The sequence below is a fragment of the Typopeltis vanoorti genome, chromosome 12 (genome assembly GCF_054136105.1).
Source record: "Typopeltis vanoorti isolate ZY-2024b chromosome 12, IOZ_Tvanoo_1.0, whole genome shotgun sequence".
NCBI lineage: Eukaryota > Metazoa > Arthropoda > Arachnida > Uropygi > Thelyphonidae > Typopeltis > Typopeltis vanoorti.
In genome coordinates, this window is record NC_143560.1 from 70231798 (window position 1) to 70251227 (window position 19430).

Here is a 19430-nt window from a genome sequence, read left to right on the forward strand (position 1 = left end):
GCAGTAAAGAAAGGGGCAAGAGCTAGGTTTTTTTCTCACAGAGTACTGAGTGCATCAAGTGTGAATGAATTGAAGGGAGGGTATGATAGCTGGTTTAGGTAATTTATAGCCTCTCTTGACAAGTCCTTAACTCCCTAGATGTCTTAGATAACAATAATTACTTAATTTCAGTTATGCTGATTACATTCTCAAGTTTTGATTTAGATGCAGACTATTCAATAATAATATTGTGTAAGTACAATGCGATTCACACAAATTAAAATAAATTTCCAGTTTTACAAACATTCAGTGAATTCTCAAAAACAGCTGCTATGCAGAGAACTACTGTTTATTATCGTTGGGAAGTAATGTAACATTCTAAATAAGAAAGATATTTGATTAATAGATGGTTATGAGGCATGTAATGGTCCTCATCACCCCTAGACCTTGCCCCATTAAATCTTTTGAGAGGTTATACCAAAGATTCTGTTTATCTCCTACTTACATTATATAATCTGGATGAAATGAAGGAGAGAAACAGAATAAGGCTAGTTAATGATTCATTTCAAATGTAATGCAATGTGTTGAAAAATCACCATTAAATTTACAATGTGAACAGAATGTCCACACCAAATGCTTCTAAACAAAACTAGAATGAGATTGTCCCTGTTCTTAATTGTTTAACTTTCACTTCTGACTCTTTCTAGGTGTCAAGTTCATCTATCATAACTATAATAAGTGATTTATTATCCTTTTATAACTGAGAACTTAAGGAGAAAAGCCAAACATCCAGGTGACTGAACTAATTAGAATAATTCCTGATATGTACTCTCAAGAGGTGTACAAGCTATAGTACTGCATAATTAAGTTTACATTATTATTAATTCCCTTTTAACAATTTCCTCCAAATTAATCTGCTATATATCAGTCCTCCTAATAATGTGAAATCTTGTATTTTGGTCTTCTAGAGCACTTCAGTATCAATATGCCTGGATGTTTGTCTTTCTTTGGATCTTTTCCTAGCATTTTGGAACAAATAACATTTTTCTGACCTTCCCTCATCTATTATGGAATGCTGGCAATGTCAAATTCTTTCTTCATAATCTTTATTTTTAATATGCTGCTGCCATTAATACCATCTGTTCACTCCAAATCTCATATCTGCTATTTCTAAGCTTTGTTGAAGTACTTTATTTCTTTCAAGTCTGACTTTTTATTGGTGATTTTCACACCAAATTTCTTGTAGCATTTATTCAATGTAGCTGAAGAATCATTCTGAAGACAAACTAAATATATTTAGGAGCACAAAGTAGAGTTTTTTGCTGTATGAGCAAGGAGACAGTGTGAATCCTTGTCTTATATCAAATTTTCCATCAAGCCACCTTCCTGTATCTCCTTCAGTTCTAAACACTAAATTACAACTTTGTTACTTTACTTCATCATCATAATCAAATTCCTCCATGTACCCTCACAAGGTGTATAGGATATGATAGTATCACATGAAAAATTTACATCATTACTAACTTCCTATCTACAATTTTCCTCCAAATCAGTCTGTTACTTATCAAGACTCCAACATTATCAGATCTTATATTTCTATCTTCTAAGGCACTATTTACCGTATCAATCCACCTATATCTAGGTCTTCCTCTAGGTCTTTTTCTTGCCAACCTGACAGAAAACACTTGTTTTGCTAATCTTAAATGACCATACCACCCGAGATTAGTTCTGCTAACACGTCAAGTTCTTTTCTAACATCCTCATTTTTAATATGATATTGCCATTGATGCCATCTGTTCTGAGAAAGATTAGGAGTTCACACTCCTAATCTTTCTCAGGACTCTTATATCATAAGTTAAAAATTGGTTTGTGTCTTGTATACAGCTAATTTAGTGTTTTGACTAATTTCTCTCTTATTCCATATAAAGTTATTCAGATGACTTCCAACCATACCAGCTTTGTTGATTCTGTTGTCTATTTCCATATTTAATTTACCATCTTCAGTAAAAATCTCTGCCTATTTTTATTGTCTTTGACTTGTTATTGCTGACCATCATAGCATAGTATTACAACAATCATTCAATTTAGTCAGGGAATCTTGCAGACCCGTAGCAGATTTATTTAGAAGTATAACATCTGCATAAAGTAAAGAGCTGAGATTAACTTCTCCAATTTTGATATCAGGTTTAATACCACTTTTCTTCATAATGTGATTCATATAGATAATGAATAACAGAGGGGATAATGTACATCCTTGTCTGACGCCAGATTTAACATTAAACCATCTTCCTGTACTTCCCTTCAATTCTAACCAATGCTGCGTTGACATCATACAACTGTAGCATTTTGACTAGCTTTTCTCCTAGCACCTTGTCATATGCCTTTTGCGGGTCTACAAAACTTAAATACAGATCTTTGTTATATTGTTACAATTTCTCAACTATTTGTCGTAAAGCGAAAAATCTGATCATGACAGTCTGTATTTGGCCTAAATCCAGCCTGTTCTTCACCAAGCTTCCCTTCCACTATTCTTCTTTACTGTTCCTCAAGTATACTTGCATAAATCTTACCAGGAACACTCAGTAGGAAAATACCTCTGTAATTCTCACATTGTTTTATTTCCCGTTTTATATATGGGTACTATGAGAGCTTTACTCCAATCATCTGAAATTTGTCCCTTGTCCAGACGTTCTCAACTAAGCAGTGCAGCCACCGTAAAACTTTTATACCTTCATACTTGAGCATTTGTCAAATACCATCTACTCCAGCTGCCTTTCCACATTTCAGGCTTTTGGTGGGTTTTTCTACTTCAAGTATGAATATGTATTTCTGATTGCATGCCTGTTGAGTGCTTTTGGCCACTGTTTGGTTTTGTTTAGCAATTTTTCGAAATAATTACTCCATACATCAAGGATATCTTTTTCTCTAGTTTTCATGTCACCTTTATCATCTCTAATTCCTTTTACAGCACTCTTTCCTCCATTTCTGAGCTTTTTCAACAACCTCCAGAATATCTTGCCACCTTCTTGATATTTATTTTCCATGTTACTTTACTTTTGATAACTTATGTTTTTCCAGTAACTTACAGATATATTATAATTCCTATGATTTCTGTGTTAAAGCAAAAATCTCATTGCAGTAATCCTATATTTAGTCTAAATCTGGCTACTTATCCCAAGTGTGCTTGAAAAAATTTTAACTTGAGAATTATGTAGTGCAGCCACTGTTATATACCAACATGAGTATTTCAGCTCAATGATAAGAATAATAAAGCTAGATAAGGTTAAAAGGCCTCACCTACTCCCTATAAGGGAATAAAAAGTATCAACTAGCCAATATATATATAATATATATGAAGTTTTTCATTATATTTAAAGGCACTGGTTTAGTGAATAAAAAAAGGTGTTTTTAAATTCTGTAATCAAATTATTAAAAATACAGTTAACTTACATTACTAAATACCACAGAAGTGAATTTTGATGATATTTACAAACTATTGAAGTAGTGTGCAAAAGATTTAAAAATAAACAGCAAATTGATTTCATAGCAGGCAATATTAAAATCCACTCTGCATTTATTCTCATTTTGCTGAACATGGATACAAAATGATTATAATGAAGGGTGTTAATATGGAAAGAACTGTGAAAGATCATCTATTTTGGATGGAAGGGTAACTTGACATAATGCATGCTGTGATAAAATACTGAAAAACCAACTACACCAGGAAACTTCAGATATGAGAAAATTCATCTTGAATAGGTTTGGAGAAGTGATCAGAAACACATTACTTACACAGTAAATATGAAAGTATGGTCATAATGTTTTACCTGTTAGCTTTTACCTTTTAACTGTTAGTTTAAATTTAGCATTATAACACAATATTATCACTAGATACAAATTTTTTCCTTGAATTTAGAATTCATTATATATAAAAATCCCTTTATTATGTTAAAGATATCTCTATGGTTGAGTGTTTCCATGCAACATTTGTATGAAAAACAGACCTTGGCTCAAATCCTGAATCCTCTCTCTGATGGAATTTGATTTGAAGATATTTTTTTTTTTTAAAGCTGAGTTGGCTAATGAATAATAATTTTTCTCCTAGAAACTCAAGTTTTCCTTCCAAAAAATAGTCTAGTATAAGATTAATGCATTGTAAAGGGGAATTTGCTAGTGTGTGTATGCACACGAGAGCAAGAGAGAAAAGACTGGCTCTTGATGTGAGAAATGTCCATGTTTCCCAAGTGCTACACAGTAGTATACAAGAAAGAATCAGGTGTCTTAATTCAAAATTTTTTTTTTTTTTTTTTTGGCTTATGAAATATTATCATCTAACATATTTTATAAGGAAATTTATATAAAAAAAAGCATCTTCTTGTTTTGCATTAAAGACACTTAATGACTTTGACAGTCAAATTCTCCCTTCAGATAAGAAGACATTTCCAAGATTATGCCACACATAATCGTGCAATTGTCCTCTTATCATGTTTACCATTTTATGATCTCCCCTTTGCAATTGAAATGCCAATTTCCTGTTTGGTTGTTCATTGCAGGCAATGGTGGTATTCCTTGCATCAGATTTCTGTGTCAATGTTGAACTACCCCTGTTTTCACATATATCCAGTACATTAATCAGCTACTCCAAATTCATATACTATCCACATTTTTGCTAATCTCCATTCCTTTTCTTTTTTTGAGAAACCATATAGTACTTAAAGATTCAAGCTTTGAGAACTTCTAAAACTAATGTCTTAAACACTGATCTCCATAATTCTCAAGTTAAAGATAATTTAGGGAATTTCTATGGTATCAAAACACAGCCCTGTCTTATTACCCAAAAGAAAGATTCCGTTTCACTCCCTCTTACTTTTGAAAATGTTCTGATTTCAAATTCTTTTCTTGGACTGACTTTCACATCTAGCTTATGCTGGCATAAATGAGGGTGGTCTGAAAAGTTCTCGGCCTAACAATGAATTTATAATTTCAAAATTATTTTTATTTTTCAACTTCAATCAATTTTATTTTTCCAATACCATGACCTTTCCTGCTGATGGATCTGACTTTGTCTTCTTTGGTGTTGAACAACTGACTTCTGTCCACTGTTTTGATGTGTAATGGTGAATCCAAGTCTCATCTATAGTAATAAATCAATGCACAAAATCAGTTTTTTATTCTTGTTAAAATACCGCAAGCATTGTTCAGAGATTTTCATGCGAGTGCATTTTTGACATGCTGTGAGTAAGTGTGGCACCCATCTTGCGCAAAGCCTTTTCATATGCAATTCTTCATGCAAAATATATCCTACACATTCTTTTGAAATGCCTATAGTCTCAGCAATTTCACGTACTTTGACTCGCCAGTCATCCAATATCATATCGTGCACTTGATCAATGATTTCTATAGTGTTGTTACACTTTTTGGACATCCTTCATGTGGATCATCTTCAAGGGTGGTACGGCCATGTTTAAACTTGGCAGCCCACTTCTCAAGTCTTAAAAAACAAACGAGAAGAGTGCCTATAAACTTTTATGAACTTCAAATGAATTTCTTTTGCCGTTAAACCTTCTTTTACAAAAATTTTCACACGATACTCAATTTTATCTTCAAGGGATACAGACAACACTTTTGCTTCAGACAGCTGTATAAAACAAACTACTTGATAGAATGACTTGTAATTTCACGTGGATGCTTATGACAGATGTACCAACTTATAAAAAAAAAAAAAAAATCTTGCCGATAGTGTTGCCATCTATGGTTCAGGCCGAGAACTTTTTGGACCACCCTCGTACATATTGCAGCCATATTCTCCCAGGTTTAAAAACTCATCCATTCTCCTCCAAAACACTACTGCTGAACTCCTAACACTTAATATATAATATATAATAATGTTCTCACATTTATGGTGGTGCACCCAAACCTTCTCTAAGAATTATCGACTGTATACAGAAGAGGGCAATTTCCTTATAACTGATTCTGCTTTCACCAATGCCAACAAATCACTTTCTCATATCCTGTGTCATATTTTTTTTTTTTTTTTTTTTTTTTTAAATAAGTATTTTCATGGGCAATGCTCCACTAATTTCTCTTCTGGCCACTCATTTCTCTACTTTGTAGAGCCAAGAAACAACTAACATTAAATAAATTAATTTTTAAATGGCAGAATTTCTGCCTATGTATCTACACCATCTTCAATACAACTGAAATAAAGAAAGAGCATAATAAAAAGAGCTCCGAACTTGAGAAAAAAAAATTTGTGTTAACTCCTTCTGATATTATGATTAGTTTAGATGTATCACTCTTCACCAACTTCCTTTATCAGGTATACTACTGAATTACACAGGCAAAATTTTCCTTCTGATATTGTTTAACTTTTCACTTCTGCTAGTCAAACTGAAAGTACAGTTGTGGGAAGTCTTCTTTCACCCATGCTTGCTACTAACTACTTTATGGCAGACTTTGAACATCTCAACAATATTTCTTCCAAACCTATGCTTTAGTATTTGGAATGGTTCTCATTCTGATCTGGAAATTTCATACCCAAAATAAATATAGTTCATCCCAGAATACAGTTACTTTAAAAAGAGAAGAAAATAACAATTAGCCTTTTTCGATCTGTTAATTTTTCATCAACTGGAGGGCAGTGTTCCAGAAGAAAAGTCACACAGGCCATTTTTTTCATGTCATATTCATGAAAAGTTGTACCATCACTGTAGTTTAAAAAAAAAAAAAAAAAACCATTAATGCATTGTGATTGTGCTTTATGTTCTACAGAAAATTTACTATAGAAAAGAATTACATTACAGCTAACAGAACTTTCTGAAAATGGTTTTAGCAAAGCCTTTATTAACAGAGCTTTAAACAGCTAGAGGATTCCTGCTGCTCTGCTCAAGTAGAAATTTTTGCTCCCCCATGTTAAAGGAATATGTGAATACAATGCAAAATTTTAAAGCCTCCCAACATCCATGTGGCATTCCACCTTATCAAAAAAAAAACTCTCTCTCCAGTTCTCTCTTCACCAAAAGAAAAGGTTCCTCCACCCAGATTCTTAGCTCTTATGACTTATCTTATTTTAAACTATCTTGAAGATGTGCCTTTGTCTGTCATGAGGAACATAAAGCTTATATTGAATATCCCGTTATCTGTAATGTTATATTACACTGTCCAAACTTAATGGCCCATGTTTATCTCTTTTACGAGATAGTACTTTTACAGTCTGCTAACCTTTCTTAATTTTATTCACATATTTATTTTTAAATTAAGAATTGATTGACCATTTTTTATATTAATAAAGCTACTGTGGCACTTTAAAAATCCTGATAATTGTATATCATGCTATTCCACTTTTTTTTTTTTTTAGTTGTACTGAGGATGCATTAGATAAACAGGCAAAAATTCTACCATTAAAAATTATTTAATTCATTTTTTTCATGTCTAGTATTATGCCTACTTACCAGTTCAAACTTTTCTGATTCTAAGACAGATTTCTCCACTTTCCTCTAATCACATAAGAACAAGAGCAGTCAGCGACCAACATTTGTAAACAGTTCAACTCCTAACAAATTGAATAAAATTCTCATCTTTTTTCTTTCCCTCCATCTACTTCAATTCTTTGGAACAGACATTTCTATACAGTTTTGTATAGAAATGTCTGTTCCATTAACTTCAAGCTCTTCATGAAACACAAGATATTCGTCTTTCATCTGCGTCACTCAACTACATATGGTAACAGTGTATTATACATTCTGTTCTTGTAGTGTGTGTGGAGTTAAATTTGAACAGAGACCTAATAATGGACAGCTGGAGCCGATACCATTCAAATCAATACTTAAAATTGTAAATTACAGAAATAAGGTATAATATATACCATTTCTTTAATGTAAAGTAAATTCTTTATCCATAAGGTAAAATAATTCTAAATTATTTTAGAATTATTTTACCATGCCACCAATGCTTCCTGTAATCTGTGCATATGCACACACCTAGTAAGTATGTGCACAAAGTTTTTGCTTTCAGAATTTCTAATTTACAGTGAATAATTTTTGAACATACTATAAAAACGAATTATATAAATCATACTTATCACTTATTTAGTAATTTCTCTAATGTTTTCAACTCCAATATTACTCAAACATGCAAGCAAATTGCACTTATGAAATATTTAGATATGACAAGGATGACAGACTTGCATAATTATACTGTCAAGATGCTACAGCATTAGGAAATTGCTCAAAATACATACATCTTTTAACAACATTGTTACCAAGATGAAGAGTTTTAAAATTAAGAGTTGGTGGCTTGTGACTCACTATCGTAAGCACAAGCTACCACACACACACACACTGAGAATGAAAACTTATGAATAAAATGTTTTTCATGTGCACAAGGCTGGCAAAATTGATAGGGAACATTGCCCTCCATCCTCCAAGCAGTAGTATGAACTGTAAAATTGTATCAGTCAGAATATTGTATGCTATTGCATACTAGTTTACCATGAATTATCCTTTCCATCCAAATTATGCATCTAAAATATTTTCATTAAGAAAAGAAATAAATCCTGGACAGCTGTCACATCAAAGAACAATTCAGAATTTTTTACTTTATGGATAAAGAATTAATTTTTCAAACATATAATGAGCTTTAAGCCGTGAACTTAATTTCTGATTAATATTCTAATTAAAAATACTGTGTAGTTTAGTTTTAAGAGAACAGTATGTTATATCACTATCTCCATTGTTATATTTTTGTCCAATTAGGAAGTTGACATGTTTACAGTAGATACGCAATCACTTATACCCTTACTTAGGCTTGATGAATGCAGATGAGCTGTTTATCAGCCCCCCCCACCCCTCAAATGGAACTGGCTATCTATCAAGATGATTAACTGTAGAAGTTTTCAGGTAAAAAAAAATTTTTTTTTGATACAGATTCTAAAAATGCATATTTATAATTTCATATTTTTCTACTAGTTCATTTCTCTTTTATGCCTCCCATTATTGCTTGCCCTTTGTGCTATACAAGCATGGTTCTTGACAATCCTTTGTGGTATATATGATTTCCTGCCTTTATCTTCATTAGATCAGGTTGACTTTGTTGATCATGTTGGCTATAAGTACTGGATATTTATTAATTTTTCTTTTTAGATTTACCCCTCCTTTTTTCAATTAACAGCATGCATTATAAAGTTGTGGTGGTCAAAATTACATATGCTACTGCTGTACACCAGTTTACCTTGACTGTCCTTTACCTCCTAATTCTTTTTTTTTTTTTTTTTTTAAAAAAACCATCTTTTTGATATAGCTAACAGAAATTGAATGTTTTTATTCATGTAAATGTGAATTTGACTTGCATATCTGTGGGTATGAGTCTCATATGAAGATCAGCAATATCCATTGTGTTTAAAATGTGAAATATTTCAGCAGTACATAAGAAATTATAAAGTGGCAAAAGAATATTGTTTGGTCCAATACTTAAAATTCCACTATACAGGGAAAAGAAGTTAAATGAACTTGGGGCGGGGGGGTGACATCTGCAAATGACCTGCTCAAGCAGTATGTATGAATACCAATAATACTTTCTTGGTTTCCTGTTAATGAAGGGGTGAGGACCCCGATTCACTATTGCAAACTTTGTGCTTTAACAAACCATTTCTCTGGTCCTTAAGAGAACTTGCTGTTCTGTATAAAATATTGATGAAAGAATAATCTGCCAACATGGACTCAAACTAATATCAACTGCTTACCTGTAGGTAAGCAGTTTTCAAAGTGGCTTGCTGCTAAATTGAAATCATTTTTTATCTACTGCTGTGTTTATAACAAGAAGATAAATCCATAACTTAACTGAACAAGTGATTTTTCTAATAAAAAAATAAAATGTGTATGAGAAGTATTTCAGATAACTGGAGTTTCAGAGCATATAGTATTCGAAATATTTTAAAAATGTGGTTTCATTTATATAAATATTACCACGCAATATATGAGCACTCATTTCAGAAGTTTGACAATGCTTCCTAGATATAGAGTAATCTGCTCACTGGATCCATGTTCCATGCAGATCATAGGGTGACAAGCTATTTTATCAGTACTGCATACATCAAACAAAGCAGAAAGAGGGAAGAAGAAGGATTGAAGGTTTCTTTAATATTTTTATCCATGATGGCAAGAAATGAAATTTCAGTGGTTTGTTTTTGTGCACAGGTGGAGTAGTATTACGAACTATGGAATTTCTGCTTTTTCACAAGAAAATTCATTTGTATAATTCAATATCAACATATCCTATATGACAATCATTATTCTTGAGAAGTACTGGAGGATTTTACAAATGAAATGATTAGCATTTTGGTAAGGGCAAGTACTTTTCTACTGAAGGTGAGCTGGCCAGTCCCCAGGGAAAAGGCATCAAGATTTTTCTTCCTGCAAAACATAAACCAGCTAGAGCGTGCACATACATGCACAACTGATGAACAGATATTTATCAAGAAGGATTAATCTCCTAAGCACTACTGGACTCTCATGAAGCCAGGTTATGAGAAGATACCAGGAGTTGATTTGTCTTGAGTTTCTTGTTTGTTTTCTGAATAATAGAAAAATATTAGCAATGTCCTGTCTTAAGCAAAATTTACACTGTACCACTCATTTGTGATACTTGTAACCTGCCTAAGAATCACAACTCTTCATCTGTTGCATAATTTTGTAGCCTGTATAAAGAGCTTAATTGGATTTCATTATGATAACTTTTCTGTCCCTTCCCTCACATGAAATCAACTCATAAACCACTCATGGTCTCATTGCAAAGAGTTTTTAAACTGTCTCAAAATATGAACCACTGCAATCCATGCAGAGATATGTCCAGACCTAGAAAGTTTGACATTAAAGTGAGAAACCCATACGACTTTCTGAATTTTACTTTTTATAAATATGAGAAAATCCTGTCAGTAGAGAGCTCTGATAAGTCTCAACTAAAGTTGGAAATGGAGTTTACATGATTCTTTAACTTTCAGCTTAAAGTAAAGTCTAACAACAGAAGCTCATTTATGCACTACATAAAGTAAATAAAAGAGTATGAATGTGTACACTACTTACTTTGTAATGGTGGTTTCCCATCCATGCCTGGTAATGACCTTGGACCACCTGCATTTTCTGCAACTATCATCCTTTCCCTTCGTTCTTGCAAATATCTGATGATTAAATCAAGTTCAGAAACAGTAACAACTTTTCCTTCTACCAGAACTCTAAAGAAGAAATGCATTTCACGATCAGCAGGTGTTGTTTCCAGGTAGGGACTACGATCAATACGATCTCTGTCTAGTTTGTCTCTCTGACTCTGAACATACTCATGGTAATTGCAAGCGACCAGTTTTAGAGCATCATCAAGTGGCATATTGCGATGTTCTGAGAGCGAGAGAGAGAGAGAGATGGAAGAAAAAAGAATTCAGTTAACCACCTAAAATTTAATGAAAAACAAACTAAATTTATCATGTGACAAAAAATTCATTTTTTATACACCCATGCAAGTAATAATCCAATACAACATGAAGACTTTATTCATTAAATAGTTATGATTACAATTAAAAGAAACACACGTATTTTGGTTAATACGTGTTTCTTTTAATTACGATCTCACCACAGGTTTTGTTATTTAAAAAAGATATGATTACGTATAAATTTCTTTAACCAAAGGAATCTCGAAAATCAGAATTGAATGTGATCAGACCTTTGGCAGCACTTGAAGCCAACGTAATTAATAAAATAGTGCTCCATATAAATAAATAAAATAAACACTGCCATTTGTAATCTTCACAAAATTATAAAAATCAAAGTAATACAACATAACATACAAGCTAAATGGCCCACACTTTTTGTATTATGTGAACACTACTGAACATTAAATACAATCACAAGATTTGGAACAATTTTATATGGTCAAAATGGTGTTCACTGTTTACTCAGCATTTTAGTGAACCACGTTTTGCCTTTATTGTTGCAATGCTGGAAATCAGACTGCACATGCAATGTCTGCACTGAGTTAATGATACTTCACTCTTACCGCTGATTCCCACATTTCTCTTTTCATTCTTTATTCTTAACTGCGATACACATTAACATCAGTAGAAGTGGAGTTTTTAAAACATAAGTAGCATTATAATGTACTATCTTTTTTCACCTTTTTGTGAAGGTATTAAAGTCGAAACACTAAACAAACTTTCTGTACACAAGGCAGTGTTCAAACCAATTTTTAACTTCAATAGATATGATAGTTCTGAGAAAGGTAAAGAGAGTTACCAGATATCAATGGTTATCATATCAAAAAGAAGCATTAGGAAAGAATTGGACATTGGTTAGCATTCAGAGGAATGTGTTTCAGCAGGGCTAATCTCAGGTGTTATGGTCGTTACTTAAACAGAATTAGAGAGGAAAGGTTACAAAACTTTTTTTTTTTGTGCCAGGAAAAAGACTCATAGGAAGACCAGGATCTAGGTGAACTGATACAGTAAGAAGAGCCTTAGAAGACCGAAATATAAGTCAATATTATTAGAGTCTTGACAGATAACAGATGATTTTGGGGCAAAACTGTCAATAAGAAGATAGTAAGGTTTCTTGTAGTACTATGTGATAGTACTACAAGAAACCTTACTGACATGTACAAATTCCTGATATGTACCCCCCCCCCTGAGGGTACATATCAGGAATTTGATTATGATGATGAAAAGAGTCTGCACTTTTAGTTAATAATCATTAAAGGTGCCAGTATAACAATGTTTATCCCTACAGTTTGAAAGCATGCCACAGAGTCATTTTGAAATACAGTCTTCAAATGCATCAATCAGTTGTGCATGACAGTCATTTCCTTTTCAGGATGTGCTGTCAATGTAGATATAAGGCTTGTAGTATTGCAGGAAATTTCACATCCTTCAAAAGTGAAAAGCTTACTAGGTCTATGCTTGACATACTGAACCATGTAAGCCGAACATGAAAAAGGGTTTCGCTGATCTGAATTTCACTTAGTACATTCCTCGTCACATTAAACACGCAACATGCATGTTTTGAAACTTCACTCCGCAAAATTATAGGCTTTCAATTTGCTAATGACAATGTCTAACAGCAGTGCTAGCTACTCTGACTGTTGAATCAACATCTCAATGATGTTAAAGTTTATTTGATATAATCATATGATTTTCTAGTGATAATCACTTTAAGTAGTAGGTCCTGCTTCACCACAGATAGTCACTTCTTTTTACTTTAAAAGTTTCTCTCCAAAATACCTGCCTCATGTTTTTTTTTTATTTCAAAAGGCAATACTTTTGAATGATAGCAATCTAATTGTTTCACAATATCTTGCAGTGAATAGCTTTCCTCACAAAGAGTGGGATTGATAGAATTAATTAACACATGGAATTCATGGTAACATGTTATTACTTACCAAAAGCCCGCAATGTGAAATAAATCGTGCAATCAACTACTGTTACTGCTGATGGAAGTTTTTTCACTTGGCTATGCTATCAATTATATATTTGGTTTAATCCTTTATCCAAGTGCAAGAAAAAAGTTTGCGCCTGAAGTATTTTCAGAACTGGGGCAACTCGTGGTAAAAGTGGAGTAAGTTCTGATCACTTGCCTTAGTATCGCCCATAATGCAAAGCACATCTCCTTGCAGGACCAGTTTTGCCTTTATTGAGGTCTCATGGGTGGGAGCCAGACCTTGAGGTGGTGATACTAAGGTGGAAGTAATGCAAAAGTCATATCACCATATACCAGATGGCAAAAGATGTCAAAACCTTATTATTAAAATTCTCTGGATTAGAGATAGTTGATGGAAGGGAGTTTCCCCAGTCCTGAAAATACTTCTGTTGCAAACTTTGTTTGCTTAAACTTGGATAAAGGATTAAAATAATTTATAATTGGTAGCATAGCCATGTGGAAAAAAAATCCATCAACTATCTCTAATCAAGAGAATTTTAATAATACGGTGTTGACACCTTTTGGCAACTGGTATATAGTGATATGACTTATGCATTACTTCCACCTTATTATCACCACCTCAGGGTCTGGCTCCAACCAATGAGACCTTAATACAGGTCGAAACCGGTCTGGGTAGTGGCCACTACTGGTCTGGGTAGCAGCCCTTCCCTTCATGCATAGCATTACACATGTCTGCAAGGAGATGTGCTTTGCATTATGGGAGATACTAAGGCAAGAGATCAGAACTTACTCCACCTTTACGAGTTGCCCCAGTCCTGAAAATACTTCAGACGCAAACTTTGTTTACTTACACTTGGATAAAGGATTAAACCAAATACAGTCATACCCCAACTTACGCAAATCCGGAGTTCTGCAGTTTCATATACGTACGTATTCCCGTCCTGCTTCACTACTAGTCGAGTCGTATCTTTCTGGCACTGGCTACATTCGCCAGTGTCGTACATGGTGTGAACAAGCACTGACGTGTTTCACGCGGTCTCCATTCATACATGATTTTTATAGTTTACAAACCTTGTGATTGTTTAATGTTATGTTCTTGATAAAAATTTTATCACATAAAAAATAATAATGTCGTCCAAAGCAAGTGCGATTCTTCTAGAGCTAGCAAGAAAAGAAAAACATTGACTTTGGAAACAAAACTCAACATTATTAAGGATTTTGAAGGCAGAATGAAAATTTGTGAGCTAGCAAAGAAGTTTGATCTACAGGAATCCACAGTAAGAACAATCATAAAAGAAAGGTTTACAGATTTTGGAGGACATAGATTCTAACGAGGAACAAACTGTAGCCACAAGGCAAGGAATAAAAAAATCATTAGCTTGCTATGAAGAAATTTTGCGTGACAAGAAAAAGATATTAAGCTGTCAGACGAATCTATTAGATTTTATAAAACTGTTGGATTCTGAATGAAGAGAAATATTGATTACTAATATTCCTTTCAGAATCCAACATAATCCACCACACCAAAGGCAATACTTGTAAATATTATTTGATATTAATCTCTTGTTATAAATTATTATTCATGTAATTGCCTTGAGTTTATTTATTAAGTTTTATTAATTAATCTAAAACATGTGTTAGCAATAATAGAACTCTGTATTGAAATATCACTTTGTTTATTTTGATTATTCCTAATTTGATATTATGAGAAACTGTATATATAAATTTAAATATGCCTTATGTGAAATATAATATTTTAGTTTTTATTTATTATTACCAGTGTGTAAAGGTATAATGTTATGCAATACTTCTGTTTTTATTTTATTTTGTTTGTTACTATGGAGACAGGCGAGAAATAGCTGGCGCGTGCGTGAATGGCAAGATATTGTATGGAACTGAGAGAAGGAATTTGACATAAACAAGAGCATGAGAAACATTTTGGCGGGAAAATAGAAGGGAGGTATATAAGCTAAGAGCGGAGAAAAGAGCCCGGTTTTCTCCGCTCTGAGCTTATATACTTCTCAGGGATAGGAGAGCATTTTAGTATAGCACAGACAGACGAGGAAAATATGGAGTTACAGAAAAGGAATACAAAGGATTGCTGTAACTAAGCTATTAAATTACCGGCAAAGTATTAGGCAACTGAGAATAATTCTAGAAGTTAAAGAATTACTGCGTGTTCCATTAGTTTCATGGAACTTTAACAGGGTGCTGAATTAATCAAATAGTGTTAAGGAAGGAATGAGCATTTTCCTTTATCCAAATATGTCCATACATGTAAAGTGTGACCATTAAAAGTTCAGTTATCATTGAGAAGATTTATTCTAATTAGCGCTGCCATAGTGTGCGAAATAAAGTTATTAAGTGTGCCCATAGTGAAATTGACGAGCAAAGGATTTACCCGGTAAGAACTGTCCATTTATGTGTTACTTCAGTGCAGAAATATATGTGTGATTCCTCCTGTTATTCCCCACATTAACTATAACGTTTTTTGCTGAAATCAGCCGGAGTAAGAAGTATGAAAGTGAATACTTGTGAAGCAGTTGTTGCCACCATTAATGTATTGAGACTTTGCTGACTGTGTGATAATAGTAAAAATTGTTATTAAGAGATTTTGTGATATTGAACTCTATTAGAAGTGAATTCAATGTTGTGAAAGCTTGACAGCAGAATGATCATAGATTGAATCTATAAGATGTGACCTGTATGCTAAGATAATTATATTATTTTCTTGTCAGAGTTGAGCTTAATTGTGTATTATATGACCCTGAATTAAATGTATTGATTTTAAATTTTTGTGTTTGCCTGAATCTTGTTTATTGCACCGTTCATAAAATTATCGGACCTAGCGGGAGCCTTAAAATTAAGAGATAAACTCGGCCTGTATAAGAAATAAAGTTACTATAAAAAAATTAGTTATTGGTTGGTTCCACTATATTCCAATAGACTAATCTAGTTATAGAGTGGCGCAGTCTAAAAATATAAATTTCTCTATATTAAAATTAGTAATCAACCAGCAACTAATTATTTGTTTAAAAACTAAGTTAAAACAAGATGGCGGATCGAATACAAGGAAGAAGTACGAACCGACAAAACCAATGATATCGAAATAACCTTTTTTTATGTATGAAAAACTACAATTATGATTATATTTCTTAAAAAATATAGGTATTTTTGTAAACCTTTGGTCCCAATTAACTAACATTTTGTATGTTTGTATACAAAATTATACCTGAGTTACGCGAATTCGACTTATGCGCTTTTTGTTCTTCCCACCTACCATGTAACTTCGGGGTATGACTGTATATAATTGGTACTGTTACTGCAATGTTGTGTCATGCATTTACTTTCTTGGAAAGTAGTGTATTTATTCTCATTAAAATAAAAATTTACAAATCTCCAGGTGCTGTATTTTCCCCCGCCCCCTCCAAGAAATAAAAATTCTTCTATAATTTGTGTTCTATGTAAGATTTATGCAAAAGCATACTCGAGAAAAGGCTAAGCTGGGTTCAGGCCAAACAATGATTGTCTGAACGAGATTTTTACTTTAACAGAAACAGTTGACAAATCATGGAAATATAATTGGGATCTGGAAAAGGCATGTGATAAGGAAGCAAAAAGCTCTTGAAAAGGGTGCAATTATATGATGTAAAGGAGAATATTACAACTAATATTCTCCTTTATATTACAACTAGAACTAATTACAACTAATATTCTCCTTATATTACAACTAATATTCAATATATAGGCTATATATATTGCTGTGAATAATAGAACAATGCATAGCCAACTATCTTAAGACACTTGTAAGTTGTATATGGCAGCATCTAAAATTGAAAGATATAGTTATAATTGGAAGAGGATTTGATGCAAAAATCAGGTGTAAGACAAGGATGCAGTAGCATTAATCCTGATCTCAAATCCCAAGGAAGATTGGGGAGTGAACAAATGGCATAATGGTGAATTATTGAAAATGAATACATTAAAATGAAACTTGGCATACGAGAACTGAGTGAGCAAAGCTTATCAAAGATATATGGTTACTTATGAAAATTTAACAAAAGGTGTATGTGTGTGTGTTGCCAAGATGGTAGATAAACAGTCTATAACAGTGGAGAAGTAACACTATCTCCTTATTATATCATTATATCTCCTTATATATATATATATATATATATATATCAAGAAATGAAATGCTGACATCTGGCATTTGTCCTTTTTGTTTAGTTATAAACAGCTCATTATTCCGCCTGTCCATTATTGATAGCATGTGACTTCATATTGGTTATCTCTCTTTCCACTTCGATTACAATTCGAGAAGTCCCCAAGTTTGGCTCAACAAAAGTGCAAATATTGCATTATCATGCTTAATAAAGCAACACAGATGGGCAAGGCTCAACCATTCGCCCATCCCATTAACTTTCAGTAAATGACAAAAATCTTGATCCACACATAGTACTAACATAGTATAGTTTTAGAACCTTTTGTGTGTGGAAGTCTTGACAGATAACTTTATTTATGTGGGAGTCACATAAATAAATAAAACTGTTTAACACATGTACATAAATGCAAGATTAGCGAAAACAATAGCACTGTGACTAATGGGAGTGGGAAAATGGGCCAAATGCTGAACTCACCTAAATGAAAATATGCTCAAAGGAAAATTAAATGTTTGATTAAATTACAGCTTATTATGCTGAATATCACACAGGTTCAATGTGTGGAGATGTGATATAAAAATTAGAAAACACAAAGTAGAATTTACACAAATCAGTCACTATGAGAAGGCAGCTAAATATCACAATTGCATGAGCACACACCAGGAAGAATAACAATGCACAAGACCTTCACGATAAAATAAAATAATCCAGATAAGTTTGGCAGTATGACAGCATCATTTATCCTTTTGAATATTTCAAATAATAGTTCTGTCAAGTGAATTATTCCTCTGTCAGGGACTAAACTCATTTCAAGTACATGCCCGCTCAATCTACCGTCTTTTTTTTTTTAGAGTAAATATAGTGAATTTTAAATCTCACGCAACGATACACCTTGTCAGTAGGTTGTAATAACACAGACATTCTAATATTACAAAGAAAATGTTTTCACATAATCTTCACTAAAACAAAACAAACACGGCACAGTATGATGACCTGAGACTTACTATCAGCCTACATCTTTGCATTATCCAAAAACAAACATAATAAAGAGGACAGGAATGCAGCAATATTCAAATTCTCATGATAAGAAAATGAAGAGTACAAATCATCTATTCTGTGAAGTCTGTAAATGCAGACACAAGGCTACCCACTTTTGTTGGGAAACACAGTAAATGAGAACTGCTTTTCAATTAAAGTGATTTATGTTATAACAAAATAGAAAGAAATGTAATAATTCTTTTTCTATATTTAACATTTTGTTTGTATTATAATTAAAACAGATTTGGGATACGCAAAGGGCTCAATATATAGATTCTTCTAGTCAAATCAATCCCACTTTCTTGCAGCACAGCCTATTTCTACGAATGGGTCCTGGTGTACTATCTGGTAAGTAAGTACTGACACTGCAAAGGCTTAATTTTTCTAGTTAGAGGTAATGCCAACTAGATGGTAGATTTGTTTCACTGTCCAGTAGTTGCCATATTTGATTTCAAATAATAATAAAATTTCAGTTTAAGGGAATGAAACCACACAACAGAAAAGCAACCCTGCCATACGAGAGTACAGCAGAAAAACTGTGTTCCAAGACTGACAAACAGATAATTCATGGGACAAAGACCTCACAGTAAAGGATTTAAGTTTCTCATCCAGCTCTTCCAGACCAACTGCTAGTATTCAAGGAAGGAGAGGGAGGTGTTGGTTCGTACTTCTTCCTTGTATTCGATCCGCCATCTTGTTTTAACTTAGTTTTTAAACAAGTAATTAGTTGCTGGTTGATTACTAATTTTAATATAGAGAAATTTATATTTTTAGACTGCGCCACTCTATAACTAGATTAGTCTATTGGAATATAGTGGAACCAACCAATAACTAATTT

At 33.1% G+C, this 19430-nt stretch overlaps 1 protein-coding gene across 5 annotated transcripts in view; it reads right to left on the minus strand.

The window, feature by feature from the left end:
* The window catches only part of LOC150100871 (nuclear receptor coactivator 5-like), a 201805-nt gene that overhangs the window by 49242 nt on the left and 133133 nt on the right, over window positions 1-19430 (minus strand). For all 5 annotated transcript variants that reach the window (XM_090401698.1, XM_090401693.1, XM_090401695.1 and 2 more), the window contains one exon: window positions 11058-11366. In XM_090401698.1, the coding sequence (XP_090257824.1) occupies window positions 11058-11366 (309 nt within the window). The remainder of the gene's footprint in view (window positions 1-11057; window positions 11367-19430) is intronic.